The following is an 18,234-nucleotide window of genomic DNA, read 5'->3' on the forward strand; positions in this document are numbered from 1 at the left end:
TTTAGAATGGTGAAGTCAGTAAAGACAGCAGAGTCTGGATGCTCCAGGGAATTCTGTGCTGTTGAGACCTAACTGAACTCAGAAGATTTGGCATCAAACTGAAGTTACAAATGGCAGCTGTGAGTTGCACATCCCATGGGAGAAAGGTTTGGCATCAGGAAAAGAATCTGTACATGTTAAAAAAAACTCCAGGGAGAAGGTATTTGAAATTCAAAGGTTAACAATTAAAATAATTGATTTCCAGATGTAAGAATGTGCTGAATTTTCTCTTTAGAGATTTTTGTTATCACCTTCATTGGTTAAATCCTTGTTAATCACAAAGGGTCCGAATGAGAAACTCGGATAAGAACAAAACTTGAGAAAATCCCTATTTTATAAACATTTCTAAACCCTCTGTCTCTGCCAGAGCTCAGAACAGAGCCCTGGTCTTTAGAATTATTTTAATAACAAGAAGTGATGTGAGGACTGGAGAATGAGGCTGGATTGCTTCAGTCAGGAACTCGTGAACTCCACAATTTCAAATTAAACCACGACAGAGCTGCTCAGCAGTGCTGGAATCCCACAAGGAATTCCCAATCCTGATCCCCAGCACAGCTTTCACTCCTCACTGTGTCCTGAACAGAAATCCCTTTTTCAAACAAAGACTGCCCATAGTATGTGCAATAAATGAAGAGTCTCCCAGCAAGGTCAGTGTATTTGTACTTAAAGAATATCTCTTTTCAAAGAATTAAACACCCCAGCAAGGAGGGAGACCTGCAGGGCTCCTGGTTCCTTTTATTACAATGGAATGGGCTCTGGGAGAATCCCAGGAGTCAAGGCAGCTTAACCCCACGGAATGAAGGACTTCAGGCCCATCCCTGACTTCCCTCACAAGTTTGTTTTTGTCAAACCCAAGTGGTTTTGGCACTTGAGATGTTCAGGGGATGAATTGTGCAGACTTTGTGTTACAGCTGGGGGTCCTTCCCCAGCCTGGGGTGACGTGGAAGACTTAAAACAAAGCTCCAGAAGGCTCTAGGAAATCTGCAAATAGGCAAATCTCCTCGAGCAGTTAATGAGCTGCTCCCTAATCTAGTGCAGAAGGAAGAGGAGAACCTGCCCAGGGTTCTGCAGCTCCCCTGCCATCAGGACTTCAACGCACGGACAAGGAAAGCTCAGAGAACAAGGGGTCACCTAAGGCCTCCTTTCTCCTACAGGTCGGTGTGCAGTACGTGGAAAAAGGGCTGGAAAACTTCCTGGAGGAGGCTCCACTGTGCTGCAGTACAGAATGCTGGAGGAGCTGCTGAGCCCAGGCCAGGTCCTGCCGTGCTCCCTCAGCCTCAGAGCTCCCCTGGCTGCTGCAGCCGAAGGGAATCGGGCAGGATCAGGTGTGGCAGATCCATCCAGAACTCTGGGACTCCAGTGGATGCACAGATTTCCATATTTGCCTTGGTAACTGGTCCATTGGGATCACCCAGCCGTGCTGGAGCTGCCTGTTAGGCAGTGGGGTCATTAAAATGATTAATTAATTAATTAATGAGGTGTCTGCCACCTTTTAATGCTGCTGGAGATGGGTGTGGGTTTGGGTGTCCCACAAAGGACATGGATTGCTTTTCCCAGTAACTTCAAGAGGAGAATCAGACTCCAGGATGCTGGAAACACCAGTGGTCTTTGCCAAACTGGTCCAGAAGTAGAAGAAACCAGAATATTCCAGAAATTCCTTTAGTGCTACATGCTTTCTAAGCCTGGGTTCAGCAGGCTTTGGGGGGAAAACAAGCAAATAAAAAAGTTAATGATCCTTATTTTGGGGGGAAAAAAATAGTTGTGACATGAACCTGCATAAACAAGTTCAGCATAATTGTGTCGATTCCAGGGAATGTGTGCGGCGGGGAATTTCGGGAGGCTCTGCTGGAAGATGTCAGTGGTTGTACAAAATGGGCAATGGGGCTCAATTTTCAATCCCATGGGATCTAAGGCTTCACTGATGGTGTTAAAACACAAAGTCCAACCACAGAAATTCATCCCTTGGAAGGAACTCAAGACTCAGTAGGTGAAAGAAATGATTGGCAGGAAGTAAGGCAGCAATATCTCCAAGGATTTATCATAGTTCTTGGAATCCACAGCTCTACGACTTCCCTGGGAGCAGATTTTTGTCTGGTCTTCCTTTTTTATTGCAATTCTGACCAAGATGTTGTTTGAAATGTTCATCAGTGATGACTGCTTGAGCCCACTCCCTCCCCTTGGGATTCATGGCTGGGATGGATCTTCTGGAGAGTTCTTGTGCGCCGCTGGAACTGTCGGACATTCAGAGGTGGATCTGGGAAGATGGAACACGTGGGCAGCTACTCGGGGTGCTGGGATGTAGGAACTCAACATACAGGGTCAGAGGAGGGCATTGTTTTCCATTTAAAAAGCAGGATAAAAATGGGAGAACAAATCTGATGTCTCTACACTCCTGTTCTATTTTGGGACTTCTAGCTGTATTCAGGTAAAAGAGTGAGGAAAAAAACCCCAACTATTCCCAACCTCCAAGCACACAAATGATGGGAGTTTGTTCCTTTTCCTGTCCCTATTTCCCGTCTCCTGTCGCAGTTCCTCCCTGCTGGTCCTGACAAAACTGTCAGGACTGGCTGAACTCAAGAATCATTTGGCTGCAACATTCATGCCAGGTCTAAAAATAATTTCAAACTGGAAAGTGTTTTGTAACTGCTGCAATAATTTGGGATATTTGGCACACTCGAGAGTTTGCATTTGGTTCATCTGAAAAAGCCATTCTGGAAAGAAATCGCTGGAGTAAACCCTTTTATTCTAACCTGAAATGGAAATTGAGCTCCCAGCAAACAAACACTGGAGCTGACTTTCTGACTTTCAGTGGTTTGTAATTTTCAGATTTTTCTTTGTATTTGTTGGGTTTTTTTCCCAACATGCTCACGTCGACTTTCCAGTCAATTCACCCAAATTCCAACAGGAATTGGTTTATAAATTGGTTCCAACTGGAACTGGTCATTTGGAATTTCCAGCACAGGAAATTATTTTATAAGTGCCTCGGTAAGTACCCAAAATTACAAACGGATGTGTTCTAACACCTAAGGACAAGAAAATAAATATGGCTATAAATGCAAATGCTGTATTAAACCCAAAAATAATCCCAAAAACAACCTCTATGAATTGGGCAGAAACGGAAGGGCCGGGCTGGGTTTTGCTGCCCCCTAATTAAACATCAATGACAGCAGGGTGCGACGGCAGCGTCACCGTCGCACCTGCCAAATTAACGTGATCTAATTGTTATTTCTAGCTACGTTATGGCAAGGTATCAGTGACGGATGCCGTTTGCTTTTCCTTCCCCAGTCCCCGCGCTCAGAGCCGGTGCCGCGAGTCGTGGCTGTAGGCGCCGGGGGAGCCGCGGCTGCGGTGGGGCTTGTACGAGTCCTGGTAGGGGTCGGAGTATTCCTCTTCCACGAGGGGATAGTGCTCTCGGCTGTGCTGGGAACTGGAAGACAAGCGGTTCCTGCTCTTCCGAGCCCTCTCGTTGTGGTAATTCTCATCGGAGCTCACGAGGCCGCGCCGCTCCAGGGGAGAGTTCTCCGCAGAGTGGGCGCCGTGCCTCCCGCGCTGGCTCTGCGGGGGCCAAAAACGCCAGCGTTAATACCCGACACCCCCGGGCTGCCCCGCTCTGCTCCTGCCCAGCCCCATGCCAGGCCTTCCAGCAGCCTCCTGGCACTCATGTTCCAGCCAAGCCTGGCTGCTGGGATCTGGGCCAGATCTGGTTCCTGGAGCGGGAAGCTCGCCCTGCTGAATATTACATCGAGCATGAAAAGTGAGCTGATGTAGTCAGCATTTATCACTTTTCTCTGATCAGGAACAGAACATTCGCACTGCTGCTCTGCTTAGGGAATGTCTAAGCGTCCATTTCTGTGGTTTTGGGAAACATCTGAAGATGTTTGTTCGGGTTGGTTTTAAAGGTGCAGCTCTGAGCCTTATTTAAAACCCTTCCTACGACCAAGCCAATGATGGGATGCTCAGCAGGCAGCCAAGGGGTGGCTAAAATCATTAGAGAGAATAAATTCTTTCAACTGAAACACAGTATTTAAATATGTTGACAGAAAATCCCTTCCTATGATAATTTATTAATTAGAAGCCTTTGCTCTCCTTACGTTCCCATAGTGACAATGCCCATCGTTTGTCACGTGAACAAAATTAGTTTGTAACTTTTTTGCCAGTTAACGGCACAACGAAGAAATAGCCGAAAATAAGTATTTTGTTTGCTTTCACCACACATTAAACCTCTCAGGAGTATCAGCACCCATCTCCCAGAAGAAACTAAGTGCTGAAACTCCAGCCCCTGCTGTCTGGGATATAAAACCTTCCTGCTGCTACTACAGCCTCTGCCTGGTGACTGTTTTCCTGAATAATTCATATCCAAGGCTGGTGTGGTAGGGGCAGAGATGGAGCAGGGGGTGTGTGGTTACAGCTCCAGGTTGGAAGACTCCTGGAGAGGGGCCCCTCTGCGACCTCACCCCAGTCACGGGGGAGAACTCCAGCCAGGGGATCCCCAATTCTCCTCAGATCACCAGGTGTTAGTGGGGATTACGGCAAATGCTTCAGAAATTAAAGGCACGGCTGGGAGAGCTGGAAATGTTCCCCTGGAGAAGGACTGGGGATAAGGGATGGAGGGACAGGACACAGGGAATGGCTTCCACTGCCAGAGGGCAGGGATGGGTGGGATACTGGGAATTCCTGGCTGGAAGGGTGGGCAGGCCCTGGCACAGGGTGCCCAGAGCAGTTGTGGCTGCCCCTGGATCCCTGGCAGTGCCCAAGGCCAAGCTGGACATTGGGCTTGGAGCAGCCTGGGACAGTGGGAGGTGTCCCTGCCACGGACGGGATTTAAAGTCCAGTCCAACCCAAAGCATTCTGTGGTTCCATGATTCCATGATGAATTAATTACCCTTGTGTTTATCTGACACAGCTGCAGTTTGGATGTATAATCCCTCATCAGCTGTAGTTTAACTCTGTGTTCACCCCTCTGCCTTCCCTGTGCTAATTCACTCTGGGGTAGCATCCCGCTGCTTTCCTGAAACCTTCCTGCTTCCCTGGGCTGTGTGCTCATCCCAGTGCTGCTGCTGAGCTCCTGGGGTGTCAGGGGGACACACCTGGGGTGGTTCCACCTGGGTCTGATGTCCCAGGTACCTTTTGATCCTGCTCTGTGATTGGAATGAAAACCTGCAGGAATGGACTCGAAACCCCAATCCCCTGGAGCCTAAGGAACACATCTCCCCAAAACCTGAGCTGTAGGATTTCAATCCATGCACTGAAATTGGGCTAGACTGTGTTTATAGCTAACCAGTAACAGAGGCAAACGACTGGTTCCAAGGAGTTAGAGAATCCCAGGATGGTTTGGGTTGGAAGGGAAAATAAGGATCACCTAATTCCTTCCCCTCCATGGGCAGGGACACCTTCCACTATCCCAGGTTGCTCCAAGGCTCATCCAACCTGGCCTGGGACACTTCCAGGGATGGGGCATCCACAGCTTCTCAGGACAATAAATATTTTTCTGCTCAAAGATCAAATTTAGTCTTCCCCCTCAGCTCAGCATCCTTTCCTTTAAGGAAGGCAATTCCCAAGGATCAGGTGTGGCAGAGCCAGCACTGCCGCCTGTGCCCTCTCTGACTGCTCTGGATCTGTGCCCCACAACGTCACCCTCATGACCCCCGTGAGTCAGGAGTTCAGTCAGAACTTTCAGTTCTCAGTAAACCAAAGTCCAGGCCACGGCCAGGTAAAAATGGGAGTCTCCCAAATCTGGATTTGGTGAGGCAGGGACATCCTGTCCCAGCACGCCTGGATCACGCTCACTGCTACATGAACCTCTGGGCTTTTGCTGTTCAGTCCCCAAAGTACCAAGGGCATAAGGAATATAAAATCTTCGTCTATCACAAGCACCTTTGCTAGTTTAATTAGCCTGAGCACCTTTTAATTACCACACACACCATCACAGTGAAAGCTGATGCGGATCCTTCAAAGGTCTGAATGAGTATAAAACCTCCTCGTGGGTAACAGGGATGGTGGAAGCCCTTACTGTGAGATACCCATGGAAAACACCAGGGCCTGAATCCTCCTGGCACAGAAAACCTGCAGCCTCTGCTTGGGCATCGATCACTCCAGGAGAAATTTACCCCTCTGCAGAGCACCAGCACCATTGATCCCACCGAAACCCTTTGGAATTCGGGTGAAGTGGGGATTAAGTGATGCATACCTTCAGCCAGCCCACTGCACAGGGGTGATTTTCATCTTCAGTGTGAGTTTTCCCTAAGTAAATGGAGCAACATTTCACAGTTATTGCTGGTGTCCATTGATCAGAGAGAAATAAATGCCTGAAAAAAATTCTGTGGATACACCCAGTTCTCAAAATGAAACTGAAGAGGTGAAAGTTCTGCAGATGGTATTTTATTGGTATGAAGGGATGGAAAACTGAAATTTTAAGGCAAGTGGAAAATGGAAACAACAGTTTACATGTGCATGTTATTATTAGTAACAGAACAGCGCTTGTGCATCCAGCCACTCAGGAGACAGTGACTTGCTGGTCCCAATAAAGCCAAGCAGGGCTTTAGAAAGGTGAGTGCAGGAATTAAGCACCTTCAGGGAAGTGCAGCTCACTCACAGTAAAACCAGCTGGATGTTAACTGAGAACACCAAACAACAGTCATTTCCTCCAAAACTGTTACCTGCTTCCAGGCACTCCACAAGCAGAGCAGGTGTTACATTTGTCAGGTGAATTATTCATTAAATGTCATTTGTTCAGCTCTATTTCTGACGTACATTAGCAAGTGACACTCCTGGAGTCCCACACACACTGGAACTTGCAGGGTTTAAAGCTCCCTGCAATCCTGAACCCCTCAAGCATTCCCAGTTATTAGCCCCAAACATTTCTGGTTTCAAACTTAATAAAGCACGTACTTCTCATTAAGGACTATTTACATGCCACGATTGAAGTGTCAAAGTTCAGCCGAGTCTGAGCTATCCCTGTGGAAAAAAAGGGTCACAATTTTTTTCAATGGGTAAAAAAAAAAATAATGTCTTTTATTCACACTCAAAGAACAAGCTTTTCCACCCAAAAAAAAAAAAAAAAAAAAAGTGAAGTTATGAGGGTAGAATAAAAGGAGAGCTGACTCCTGGCTAGCAAACTGATGACTGGGAACTGATTATTCTCCTTCCCACTAAAAGCAAAGCATTCCCAGTGTTGAGCACTGGGCTGAGGAGCTGCTTCCTCACTGCTTGCAGCCCTGAGCTGAGGGAGAGCAGCTGCTCACAAAGCAGGGCTCAGTGCCAGCACAGCCCCTGGCAGGCTGGACAAACCCAGCTGCTCTGCTTTTCCTACCTGCAGGCCGGAGATGGCAGCGGGGTACGGGGACAGGGCGGAGGGTGCCAGGTTCCTGCCCAGCAGGGGGGTCATGGGCGTGGCACTGGACGTGTGGGTGGCTCTCCAGTAAGCCTCCAGGTACTCGGCCAGGTGCTCGCAGGCGTCCTCCAGCTGGTTCTCGTCCAGGATCACGTCAAACATGTCCTGGGCACAGGGACACAACAGGGCAGTCATGGCAAACGCTGCCGGGCACGCCGAGCCTTGGAACCGGTCAGTGGATGGGAACGGGGGTGGGGGAGAGTGGGAGGGAGCAGGGAACATGGAGAGGGAATTCTTAGAGCGGCACGGAGTGACAAGGGGGATGGGTTCACACTGAAACACAGCAGGGAGAGAGAGATGGGGTATGGGGAAGGAATTCCTGGCTGGGAGGAAGAGCAGGAGCTGTGGCTGCCCCTGGATCCCTGGAAGCGTCCCAGGCCAGGTTGGACACTGAGGCTGGGAGCAGCCTGGGACAGTGGGAGGTGTCCCTGCCACGGCACGGGTGGCACTGGATGGGCTTTGAGGTCTCTTCCAACCCAAACCACTCCACGATTCCGTGGCTGGAATAGAAAATGGTACAAGTGGGTTCAGAAGGTGACCAAGAGCCAAAGCCCTCAGGAGTCACTGCACACTGTCCCTGGCTGCTGCATGAGCCCTGCTTTGCTCTTGGGCACAGAACTCTTCAGTTTCTTTACTTATTCCCAGTGCTGATGCCCCTAAAAACATTCCCACAGCAGTGAAGGCAGCAGGCAGTGCTGACAGCAGCAGCATTCCTGCCTCAGGGAATTCTCCAGACAGCTCCTCCATGTGCTGGCTGGAACCACCTCCATCCCTGCCAGAACCAGCAGAGCCCCTCGAGAGAAACACAACCCTGTTTTCAGCACTTCAACTTCCTATCTCATCTCTAATCTTAACTTTGCAAAGTACTGTGAGAACAGCACAGGAAGTGGAAAATAAGAGCAGGTGCTGTGCATGTCAAGGGCAACCAACACTAACCACAGGCTACTCTCTTCCACCTGTTTTTACAGCTCTCAGAATAAGATTTAAAATAATAAAGCATCTTTTTTTTTCTTTTTTTTTAAATTTACTCTCCCTTCTCAGCATGGCAGAGAGAAGTTTCCTTCTCTGCCAGCAAGGAGGAATTTCCTTCTAATCAGGATATTCCTAACACTGCATCCCTTGGTCCAGTTCAGTGTTTATTGCTCTTCTTTTGCTCCTCTCTTTATTTACTACTTTTAATTTTTTTCTCTTCACCTGCATGTTGATGCACCACACATTCCAGTGTATCACTCACTTGTGGAAGAAGTTATCAATTACAACGCAGTTAAATTAGAAAATAAAAGAATGTGGTTTGTTTACATATACTTTGCTTTGGAAAAGACTGAAATTAAACTCCTGAGAGTGTAACATGTTTCCTTAAATAAAGAATTACTGGATTTAGGACCCTTAACAACTGTCACCCTTTGAATATTTCACTGCACAGTAACACTGTGCTGGGGAGCCTCTCAGGCTGTGCCTGGAGGAGCTGCAGCCCTGGCAGGATCCTGACTCCCGTGTCTGACACAGAGAAAAAAATGAAAAGAGAATAAAACATTCAGATTTTCTCTTGCATTTAACAGTTCTGCCCATCCCTCAGCTGGGTTGGTTCTGTTTCAGCATATTTGGCAGGAAATCATCTTTTAGGGAGATCCCTGTTTGTGAGGGTTGTGGAGTAAAGCAGATCCTCTGCAAGATCATCTTACGTGCACAGAAGTCACCAGCAGCTCCTGGTGACTCTCTAGTGACACAAGTGGCCTTTCCTGAAGAGTAGATCAGTGGCCACTGTCCTCTGCTATTTCTTTTGGTTTGCTGCAGAACTACTGTGTACCTGAGAGGAGGAAGAATTTCAACTTGTAGATATATCCTAATGATATTTTAATTAACGAATGCACTTTAATCCTGCTGCAGTATAATTTTAGCTATCTTTTAGGTTGTGCCAAATAGACCAGAGGGGTTTGAACCCTCTCTCTTAGCCTGGGCATGAATTCAGAAGTTTTTAGAGTGAAGTGTTTATGAGCAGTGGATTTAAGGAGGTACAGTTTGTGTTTCCTTGAGCCTTGTCATGTTCCTGCAGTGGAGTTCCTGGAGTCCTGAAATATTCCTGGTGTCCTGCAGTGTCCAACACCAGCTCGAGCAGTATCAGGGGCAGATTAGCAAGGAATTAATAATGAAAGCAGTTCCTGAGCTCAAATATGCCTGAAGAGACAGCTATTTTTACAATGTCTAGACATGCAGCACCAGCTCATTCCTTATGGCTGGCTCTCAGCAAAGGAGCAGAGGGAGGACTGCATCCTTTGCAAGGACCTTCTTCCCTTTAAACAAACCAAATTCCTTTAAACAAACCAAATTCTCCTCTTGCAGGAATCTGAGCTGCAAAAAGGATGAAGCAGGAGAGAGGGAGCACTGCCTTTGCTCTTAGCAATGTACTTTTACCTAATTAAATCATGGGCCAACTTTGATTTTAAGCCAAGCCAGACTGTCACCTCCCTGGGAGATCTCAAAGTCAGCAATCACTTCCTCCCCATCACCAGTGCAAAGTGCTGAGCTAGTCAGGGAGCAGCTCCTGGGCAGGGCAGGGTGGAAACAGCCTGGGAGCAGGGCTGGGTTCGAGGCTGAAACCTGGGACTCTGACACTTGGAGAGGCTTTTCTGATCCAGGTGGAGCCTCAACTGGTACTGGAGCCTTCAGTACTGGAATGCAATTCCAGGACTGGGTGTTAAGGAAGAGTTTAGTAAATCTGGGGGTGGACAATCCAAGTGCCACAATGCTCCCAACAAGCTGCAGCAGCACACGGATGATTTAATGGAATTTGGGAATCCCACGAGTTGGAAGGGACCTAAAAAACCATCTCATCCACCCCTGCTATGGGCAGGGACATCTTCCACTGTCCCAGGGTGCTCCAAGCCCTGTCCAGCCTGGCCTGGAGCACTTCCAGGGAGCCAGGGACAGCCACAGCTGCTCTGGTGGTTTCTCACTTCTGTCATTTCAGCTGATGTGAGCGAAGTGAAGCTGAGGAAGAGGAAATCACTGTATAAAGAGCAAAAAAAAATGCTGTGAAACTGCCCAGGGTTCTGTGTGCAGGTGCCAGAGGAAAGACCTTTTACACAGGACAATGTGCAGAGGGCTGTTCTGTGTGTAAGCTCAGGGTAAACACCACAGACCATCCAAACAGGGACACAGTGCAACTCCAGTTCCTCAGCTCACATCCATCAGGAGCTGGGAAGGGATGGGGGTCAGGGGGATCAGTTTGTTCTCCAGGACAGTTACAGTTCTGGCTGGCTTAGTGGGATGTGGTGGCTCACAGGAATAACCCAACAGCATTTTAAGAGATCACAACTCAGTAAAAGATTCCATGTGAGAAGTGTAACACAGCTGTCCAGAACAGGCTGCCCAGAGAAGCTGTCACTGCCCTGCTACCCAGAGAGGTCTCTGCACTCCCATCCCAATATCCCACACAGATCCTACACAAAGCCACATGCAAGTTCATTTTCACTGCCTCTGTCCCAGAAACCAGGAGTGCCTTTCAAAACTAAAAGCAAGTCTGAGCTGCCCTGTCCAAACCCCTGCAGAGCTTTTCCCACAACCCTGCCCATGAGCCCCGAGGCCTCTGCTCCACCAGCAGGAATTTGGGATTCCAGGAGAGGGGCAGGATCTTTGATCAGGAGGTGGGAGAGCAGTGGCTGTGCTCTGTCTGGTGAGGTGGCTGGGATGGCCTGCAGGATCAGGATGAGGATCATGCCTGCACACACCCTTTCCTTTCCCTTTCCACACACTCCCTGTGCACTAAGTGAGGCCTCTGCAGCCTCCTCTCCAAACTCAGACTTTGTCCCTCTGGGACCTGGAGCTCTACAAATGATGTAATTTGCTAATGAGCAGATCTGTTGTCCCCGCCACATCATTCCTGCCCTGTCACCCTGCCAAGGACCAAAACAAACCCGGGGCAGGAGATAACTAGGATGAAAGTCTGCAGTACTTGGGTGTCTCACGAGTGCAGGGCTGTGTGAGCACCACCAGGGAGTGATAATGGATGGACCCACAGGGATCAGCACAGCAGGAATTATCAGAATTCCACAAAACAGGAGTTCTTCAGCCTCTCCTCTGTACTTACTGGTGGGCATTGTGCAAGTTTATCAGCTGCCACCAACTGGACATTCAAGTGTTTGCTTTGTGACTTCCCTCTGGACTTGATCAGTCGCTGCAAAACCTGATAGGAGGAAAGGGCAAAAGATGAGTTTAAGGATCATTCATCTCCCTAAAGCTCAGCCTGACACCTCCCTGAGGGATTACCAAGGGCAGAAGCTCTCCATAAAATATTGCCCTTGAATATCCCAAACCTTTCTGATAACCCCTCTAAGAACTGGGTGCATTTCCCTCTGGATCATGTTTGAGCCCTTGAAAAACTTCAACTCCATTTTTGCTTTATCTTACTTTAAGTCCTACGTTATTTCTGACAATAGAGAAGCATGAGAATTATACTTATGGATAGACTGCAGCACACCAGCAGTACATGGTGTCACTTTTTCCCCTTTGCAAGTGCAGATTCCACACTGCCCATTCCCACCCTGCCCTCCAGGCCCCTCCTGGATTTTAAGGTGAGGAATTACCTTTGGAGAGGACACCTTCACATGGACAATAATTGGTGCTAGAGATGTCTTGATAAGTTGTGCAGGGTGATTTATAGTGTCTGCATCCAGGACAACCAGCTGTAAGGACCTGGCCAGCTCAAAGATTCTTTCAATCTCACTCTGCACTTCAGCTGTAAAGGAAAACAAAGCAGGTGAAACCACTGAACCTCAGGGCACTGGGATAAAAATATCCTCACCCACTTACTGTCACATGTGAATTGATGGCACTGCCATAAAATAACCTGTTACCTCTACCTCTAGTGCAAGCAGTCACTCAGGATGGCAGAGATTTGGAATTTGGGTGGGTTTTTTTTGTTTGTTTGTTCTGTTTTGTTTTAACAAACCCAACTCCTCTTAGTTCCTGGGATGGTGTCCCAGAAAGCAGGATTTGGAATGCAAGTGAGGCACACAAATTTCCACCCTTGTGAAAGAAAGAATCACACAACCACAGAACCATCAAGGCTGGAAAAGACCTCCAAGATCAGGGAGTCCAAATAAAAATTCCTCAGGCTGCTGTTCCCCAGCAGTCCGGGCACTGAGGAGAGGGGCAGGACCCAAAGTCTCACAGCCAGACAGCAAAATTCAGCTGTAACTGCTCAACACCAAACACAAAACTGGTCCCAGGGTCAGGAATGACATTTCCTTGGCTGGACAAGGGAAAGCTCTTTGGCTCCCTGTGATGTGGAATTAAAAGCACAGGGCTGGGAAGGAGGAGGAGCTGTGAGGCCGACTCGGGATTATGCAGTAAAATGCTGTAGACACAATTAAATGTGCAGAACTGGTGTGATCTTGGGAATGGCTGGAGCTGCATATGGGGAGGGTCAGGTTGGGTTTCTGGGAAAGCTTCTTTCCCCAGAGGGTGCTGGGGCTCCCCATGGAATGGACACAGCCCCCAGGCTTGCAGAGCTCCAGGAGTGTTTGGACATCACTCCCAGGGATGCACAGGGTGGGATTTTGGGGTGTCTGTGCAGGGCCAGGAGCTGGAGTCATGATCCTGTGGGATCTTCCATGACCTGGAAGGCTGGAATCCCTTTCCTTCTGTGTGTAACCACACCCTGAACTCCTGGAACTGAGCTGTGCCAGGGCCTTACCCAGGCTGGACCTGGTGTTGGAGCGCTCGATGATCGCCCTCTTGCTGGGGTTGTTGAGCACAGACCTCTTGGCCAGGGAGATGTCAGCTGTCACTCTGGTTATGGATATCCTGGGAGGAGAGCACAGCACACACGACAGAGCCAGGAGTGGGATTTGCAGCCACAGCCCATTCCAAAGGGCAAACACAATCAAACACGCTCTGACACGGTTCCACCTGAGTTATGGCATCATTAAAGAACAACTGAGCAGAAGTGCTGGGTGACTGGGAAGGATTTCCTATTCCCTGAGCTCTGGGATGGAGCTCCTGCTATTCTCCTTAGTGCATTAATTAACTTTTCTCCTCCCAGCTCACTCATCTGCATGGATTTACACAGTGCCATAAATGCTGTGAGTTATGTGAGGCTTGGGGCACTCAGAACAAGGGAGCTGCAATGTAGCAGCACTTCCTCTTCCCTCAGAGTTACACCAGGAGTAAACCAAGAGTAAACAGGGAGCTGTGCCAGGGGCTGGGATGAGCAGGAGAAAAGGAAGTGGAGCTCTCTGGGCTGCTTCAGCTCAAATTTAGCTTCACTGCACCTCTTGAACTTAAGGCAGGTGATTTATTTACTTCATCTATCAGCGAGTTAGAAAGATACAAAATGTTACAAAGCAAAGACCACACAATCCCTTCATGTAAAATCCATGTAGGAGGCCTGGGATGAGCCAAGGAGCCAGGAAAAATGGAAAGAAAGCAAGGAGGGAATGACCAGCAGCTTTTGCACAGAGCCTAAGATTTATGCAGCTCTAAGTGAAATTTTCTGCTGCAGGGTTAAAGAGAAGTACAGTTATTTTTCTGCATAATACATAAATAAAGGCATTGCCAGAAAATACACTAGAGGCCAAAAGTAAAAATGAGTTTAAAGTAAGAAATGAAAGGATTGTGGGTCTGGCTCCCTGGCCAGCAGGGGAGGTTGCAGTTACAAAGGAAGGAGCTGGCAAAGCCAAGGGAATTCAGAGCAGGGAAGGACCCAAGGCTCTTCCTTGGACACTCAGCTCCTTTCCTGGTAACGTGGACCTCTTCTAAACCTGCAGAAGAGATGGAAAGAAAGAAAGAAAAAAAGAAAAGGGAGGGAGGAGAAAGACCACAAAGCCATAAAAGTTGGCAGAAGGATCAAGAAGCAGCTTTTTCCTGAGATGCTCAGAGCTAAAATCAATGGTCTCAGGCTGCTGGTGGCACTGAGCTCTCCACTGCTGAAATTTCACACTCCCACCTGATCCAGCTGCCAATACTGCTGATGGAATTAGGATTTCCAGAAAATCACTTGAGCTGAGCAGCTCAGAACAGGGCAGGAGAGGAGATACTTTGCACAGAAGTTGATCATTAAATGTTCTCTCTGAGCTGTTTAGGGTCAGTTCAGCACTGCCACCTCCTCACTCCTAAAATCCATAAATCCTGCTCCAGCTCTTCTACAGAACATCATTTTCCCTGCCCTGGTGCCCATAGTTTGGGTATTTCAAACCTGACTTCGTGTTATGTATGACCAGAACAGCTTCTTTTCCCAGCTGGAATATCCTGAACTAACTGGGAAGGGCAGAACATCCCAAAGGTGCAGCAGACACCTACAAGGACTGAGGTGATGCTATGGACCAAGCCAGGGCTCCTAGCAAGGAAATCCAAATTATCTAGAGCTCACCAGGAAATGCTCCAGCTGAATATGAACCCTCCTTACAATTCTTTTTCTGTGTTTTATTTCTCAGCATTTCCTTCTTCCAACCACCTTTTTCAGTATTTTTGCCTGCTTAAGGCAAAAGCCAAAATAAAATCATATATAAGGAATATTTTAGAGCTGATTTTTCTTAGGGGTCGGGAAGACACCGGGACAGAATCCCTGTGTTAAACTAGGAAAATGCTAGCCCAGGAAACTAGGAAATGCTAAACTAGGGAATGCTAGCCCAGCCATGGCAGAAATGCAGGCATGTGCACCCCTAGTAACACATGAGCTGTGTCCCCCTCTTCAGGGGTGACACAGAGCCAGAAAGTCAGCTTTGATCATGCAGCAAAGCCTCTGGCATAAAGGAAAAAATAAAATAATTCACTGAAATGTTAGTAACACATGGCCAAAGCAGCATGAGAAGGACAGAGTTTCTCACCTCCCATCAAACCTGTGCTTCAGGAAGTCAAAGAGAGCTTTCTGCATCATGTCTGTCACCTTGGCAGAGGGGAGAAGATTGAGCAGGGGGATGGACAGGGAGAGAAAGAAGCCAAAAGAAAGGAAAGAGGTGAGTAGAAGGCAGGGACACAGCCAACAATCAACACCTTTGATGGGCAGAACCATTCCAGAGCCACGCTCCTGCCACAGTGCTCAGTAACAAATCCAGGGGAGCTTCCTGACTCACTGCTCCAGGTGCAGAGCTGCCACTCTGTGTGCTCCTATCCTGAGCTGCACTGAGCATTCCTCACCCCCTTCCACATCCAGCACCATTCCCAAAGCTTCCCAACACAGCACAACCACGTGGGATGTGTGCTGGACAGACCACTTGGGCTTTTCCTACACAGCACTGTTAATTTGGCTTCAGACTTCAGGGATCAGATCAGCCGTGCCGGGGGATTTTCTCAGAGAGGGATAGCAGCAAAAAATGGGAAGTTCCCAGTGCTGGACATGGGAACACATCTGAGATGCTCAGCCCCAAGAGCTGTCATCTCTGCCATCTGATTTACTGAGCAGCTCCTTGTCCTTTCCAGAACAACTCAGGCTGACAATTATTATCTGCCAGGCCAGGCAGGAGCTTCATCAAAGCCCCCAGGCCTCTCTGCCAGTTTATTTCTCTCCTTCCAACTGATTCCTTCAGCATTTAGACAGAAAAAAAAAAATTCAAAATCATTTTCCCCAGGTAAGATGAAGCATTTTTGTTATTGGAATTAATATTCTGTGTTACCGTTTCCACACATTTCAATGTTCAAAGTGTTTGGTGTTGTTTTCTTTAAAAATAAAAAGAGACAGGGTGGCAGATTTGAAGAGGTTTTTATGAACAAACAGCCTCTCTCCCCTCCAGACTCAAGAGTTAAATTGATCTGTGGTGCAGCACAGAGGGAATTTACTCCTGTCAAAAAACTTCCCCATCAAATTAAAAGGCAGAGAGCAGAACATGAAGTACCTGCTCTGCTGAGCTGCACCTTCAGTCCCTCTTACATAAAAACAATGCCAGAACACTGCATTATGCCAGGGATCCCAAAAAGAACCATTCCAATACATTTAATAATATCCTATAAATTACTGAAAACATTAATTAAGCTTAATGAAGTGTATCTTGGATTTTATGTTCATTCAGTTCCTGGTTCAGCACTTCCCAGATGGCTGAGCTCCCTAAACTGCCCTGCTCAAAGTCTCTGCTGGTTTAGCAAGTGGGAAATGCTCACTTCAATCTGCAGCAGCCTAAAAAAGGCTGTCCTGGTTCTCTGGGCACTTTATCCTGCCCACTTCCACCTGGGGAATCTTCGAGGAGGGTCAAAGGTTTCTTTGCAAAATGTTTGAATTTATTAATAAAGTGAAAAAAAGAGAACAACAAGGAAGCTCCTTCAAATATTTTGCTAATTAAGTTCAAAGCACGGGCTGGTTTGATGAACATTCCTCATGTGTAGAGTCCAGCTCATTAATTTGACTGCTTGTAGCAGACACAAGTTCTCTTTTTTACTTGATTTAATCAGGAATGAGTGCACTGAAGAGAATGGATCTGCACTGTGCTTAAAACTGTACAAGTCAGGAGGAACTCTTAGCTCTTACAGTACATTTTGGCAATTATTTAAGCTAAATCACTTGAAATGATCACAAACCATTTGCACTGAGCCACACATGGAATTACTGAGAATGACCAGAGATAATAAAAGTTTAATTAATTGCCAACACCTCAGTCCATACCTCATAGCCTTTGAGTGATGGGCCCACCAACACCACAGGTCTCATTGATGGCACTACATCATAGGGGGGAATATGTTCTGTCTAGAGGGAAAAAACAACCCTTCAGACCATCAGTCAAACAACAGCCAGAGGCAGATCCTGACAATTATGAATTAGAAGGAAATAAAATGGAAACAAAAGCATTACTTACCACTTTTTGTTTCTGTTTTGCTAGAAGACCAAATGAGAACTTGGTTAAAACACACCCAGGCAACCAGAAATCCTTTGCCAAAGCACTGTGATTTCTCTCTGTTCACCTCCCTCTGCTCAGGCTTGACTAAACTGGGCAATTTGTGCATTAAACTGGGTATTCTGTGCATTAAACTGGGCAATCTGTGTATTAAACTGGCTATTCTATACATTAAACTGGGCACTCTATACATTAAACTGGCTATTCTGTGGCAGCTCCCACTGTTCCCAAGGTTTTTTCCTAGCCTTTGGCAATTCCTGCATGGCTGGGAATAAATGTCCTCCTCCCCCTGGAAAACGTCTCAGTAACTCAGCAAAGGGGAAAACCTGCATTTCTCATGTAGGGCTTTTAAACAGAATTATTATTAATAATTATTATTACTATTAAATAAATCCTGACTTACCTGCGGCTGTAGGTGTGGCTCGGAACGTGCCAGAAACCATCTCTCCAAGGCTTGAAGAAGAATTCCCACTGGATTTCCTACAGCAGCAGAAAGTGAACATGAACATGAACACCAGGAACACCAGGAACCCCAAAATGTGGGAGGTTTTTGGGGAGGAATTGTCCCATGAGGAATCACAAGGTCATACAAGCATAAATGACTAACTAACAGATCTAAAAATTAACTGGTTTATTATTATAATATGGAATTTTATCATCCAAATCCAGGAGCATCTCACTGAACTCAGTAATTTCTCTGTATATCCACCCGCTGGTCGCCTCTGAAGTTGTGTCAAAAATTACAGAAGAAATGTGGAAGAAAAAAAAAAATTACAGAAGAAATGCTGGTCAACCATTCTGAAAGCATTTCCCAGGTTTATCTCCCAGACCCTTTTCCAGGGATTTGCAATCTCCAGGTCTGGCAGGGTGAAGACTCAGAAACCTCACCTGGAAGATGAAGACTGAAGGATGGCAAAGCTGATCTTAGAAAGTTTCGTAAGTCTGGTTTGGGTCAAAGTGGAGAGAAAACAAGGAAGGAAAAAA

At 47.3% G+C, this 18,234-nt stretch overlaps 1 protein-coding gene across 1 annotated transcript; it reads right to left on the bottom strand.

The window, feature by feature from the left end:
- Positions 1 to 3,333: 3,333 nt before the first annotated feature.
- On the bottom strand, positions 3,334 to 17,759 carry CACNB4 (calcium voltage-gated channel auxiliary subunit beta 4). The gene is made up of 9 exons (XM_062498753.1): positions 17,654 to 17,759; positions 17,212 to 17,231; positions 17,022 to 17,102; positions 15,256 to 15,314; positions 13,125 to 13,234; positions 12,013 to 12,164; positions 11,517 to 11,612; positions 7,349 to 7,534; positions 3,334 to 3,594 (listed from the first exon to the last, which is right to left on the bottom strand). The coding sequence occupies exons 1-9, from the start codon at positions 17,757 to 17,759 to the stop codon at positions 3,334 to 3,336; spliced, it is 1,071 nt and encodes a 356-aa protein (XP_062354737.1).
- Between the last annotated feature and the right edge of the window lie 475 nt (positions 17,760 to 18,234).

This window comes from Cinclus cinclus, chromosome 9, assembly GCF_963662255.1.
Source record: "Cinclus cinclus chromosome 9, bCinCin1.1, whole genome shotgun sequence".
NCBI lineage: Eukaryota > Metazoa > Chordata > Aves > Passeriformes > Cinclidae > Cinclus > Cinclus cinclus.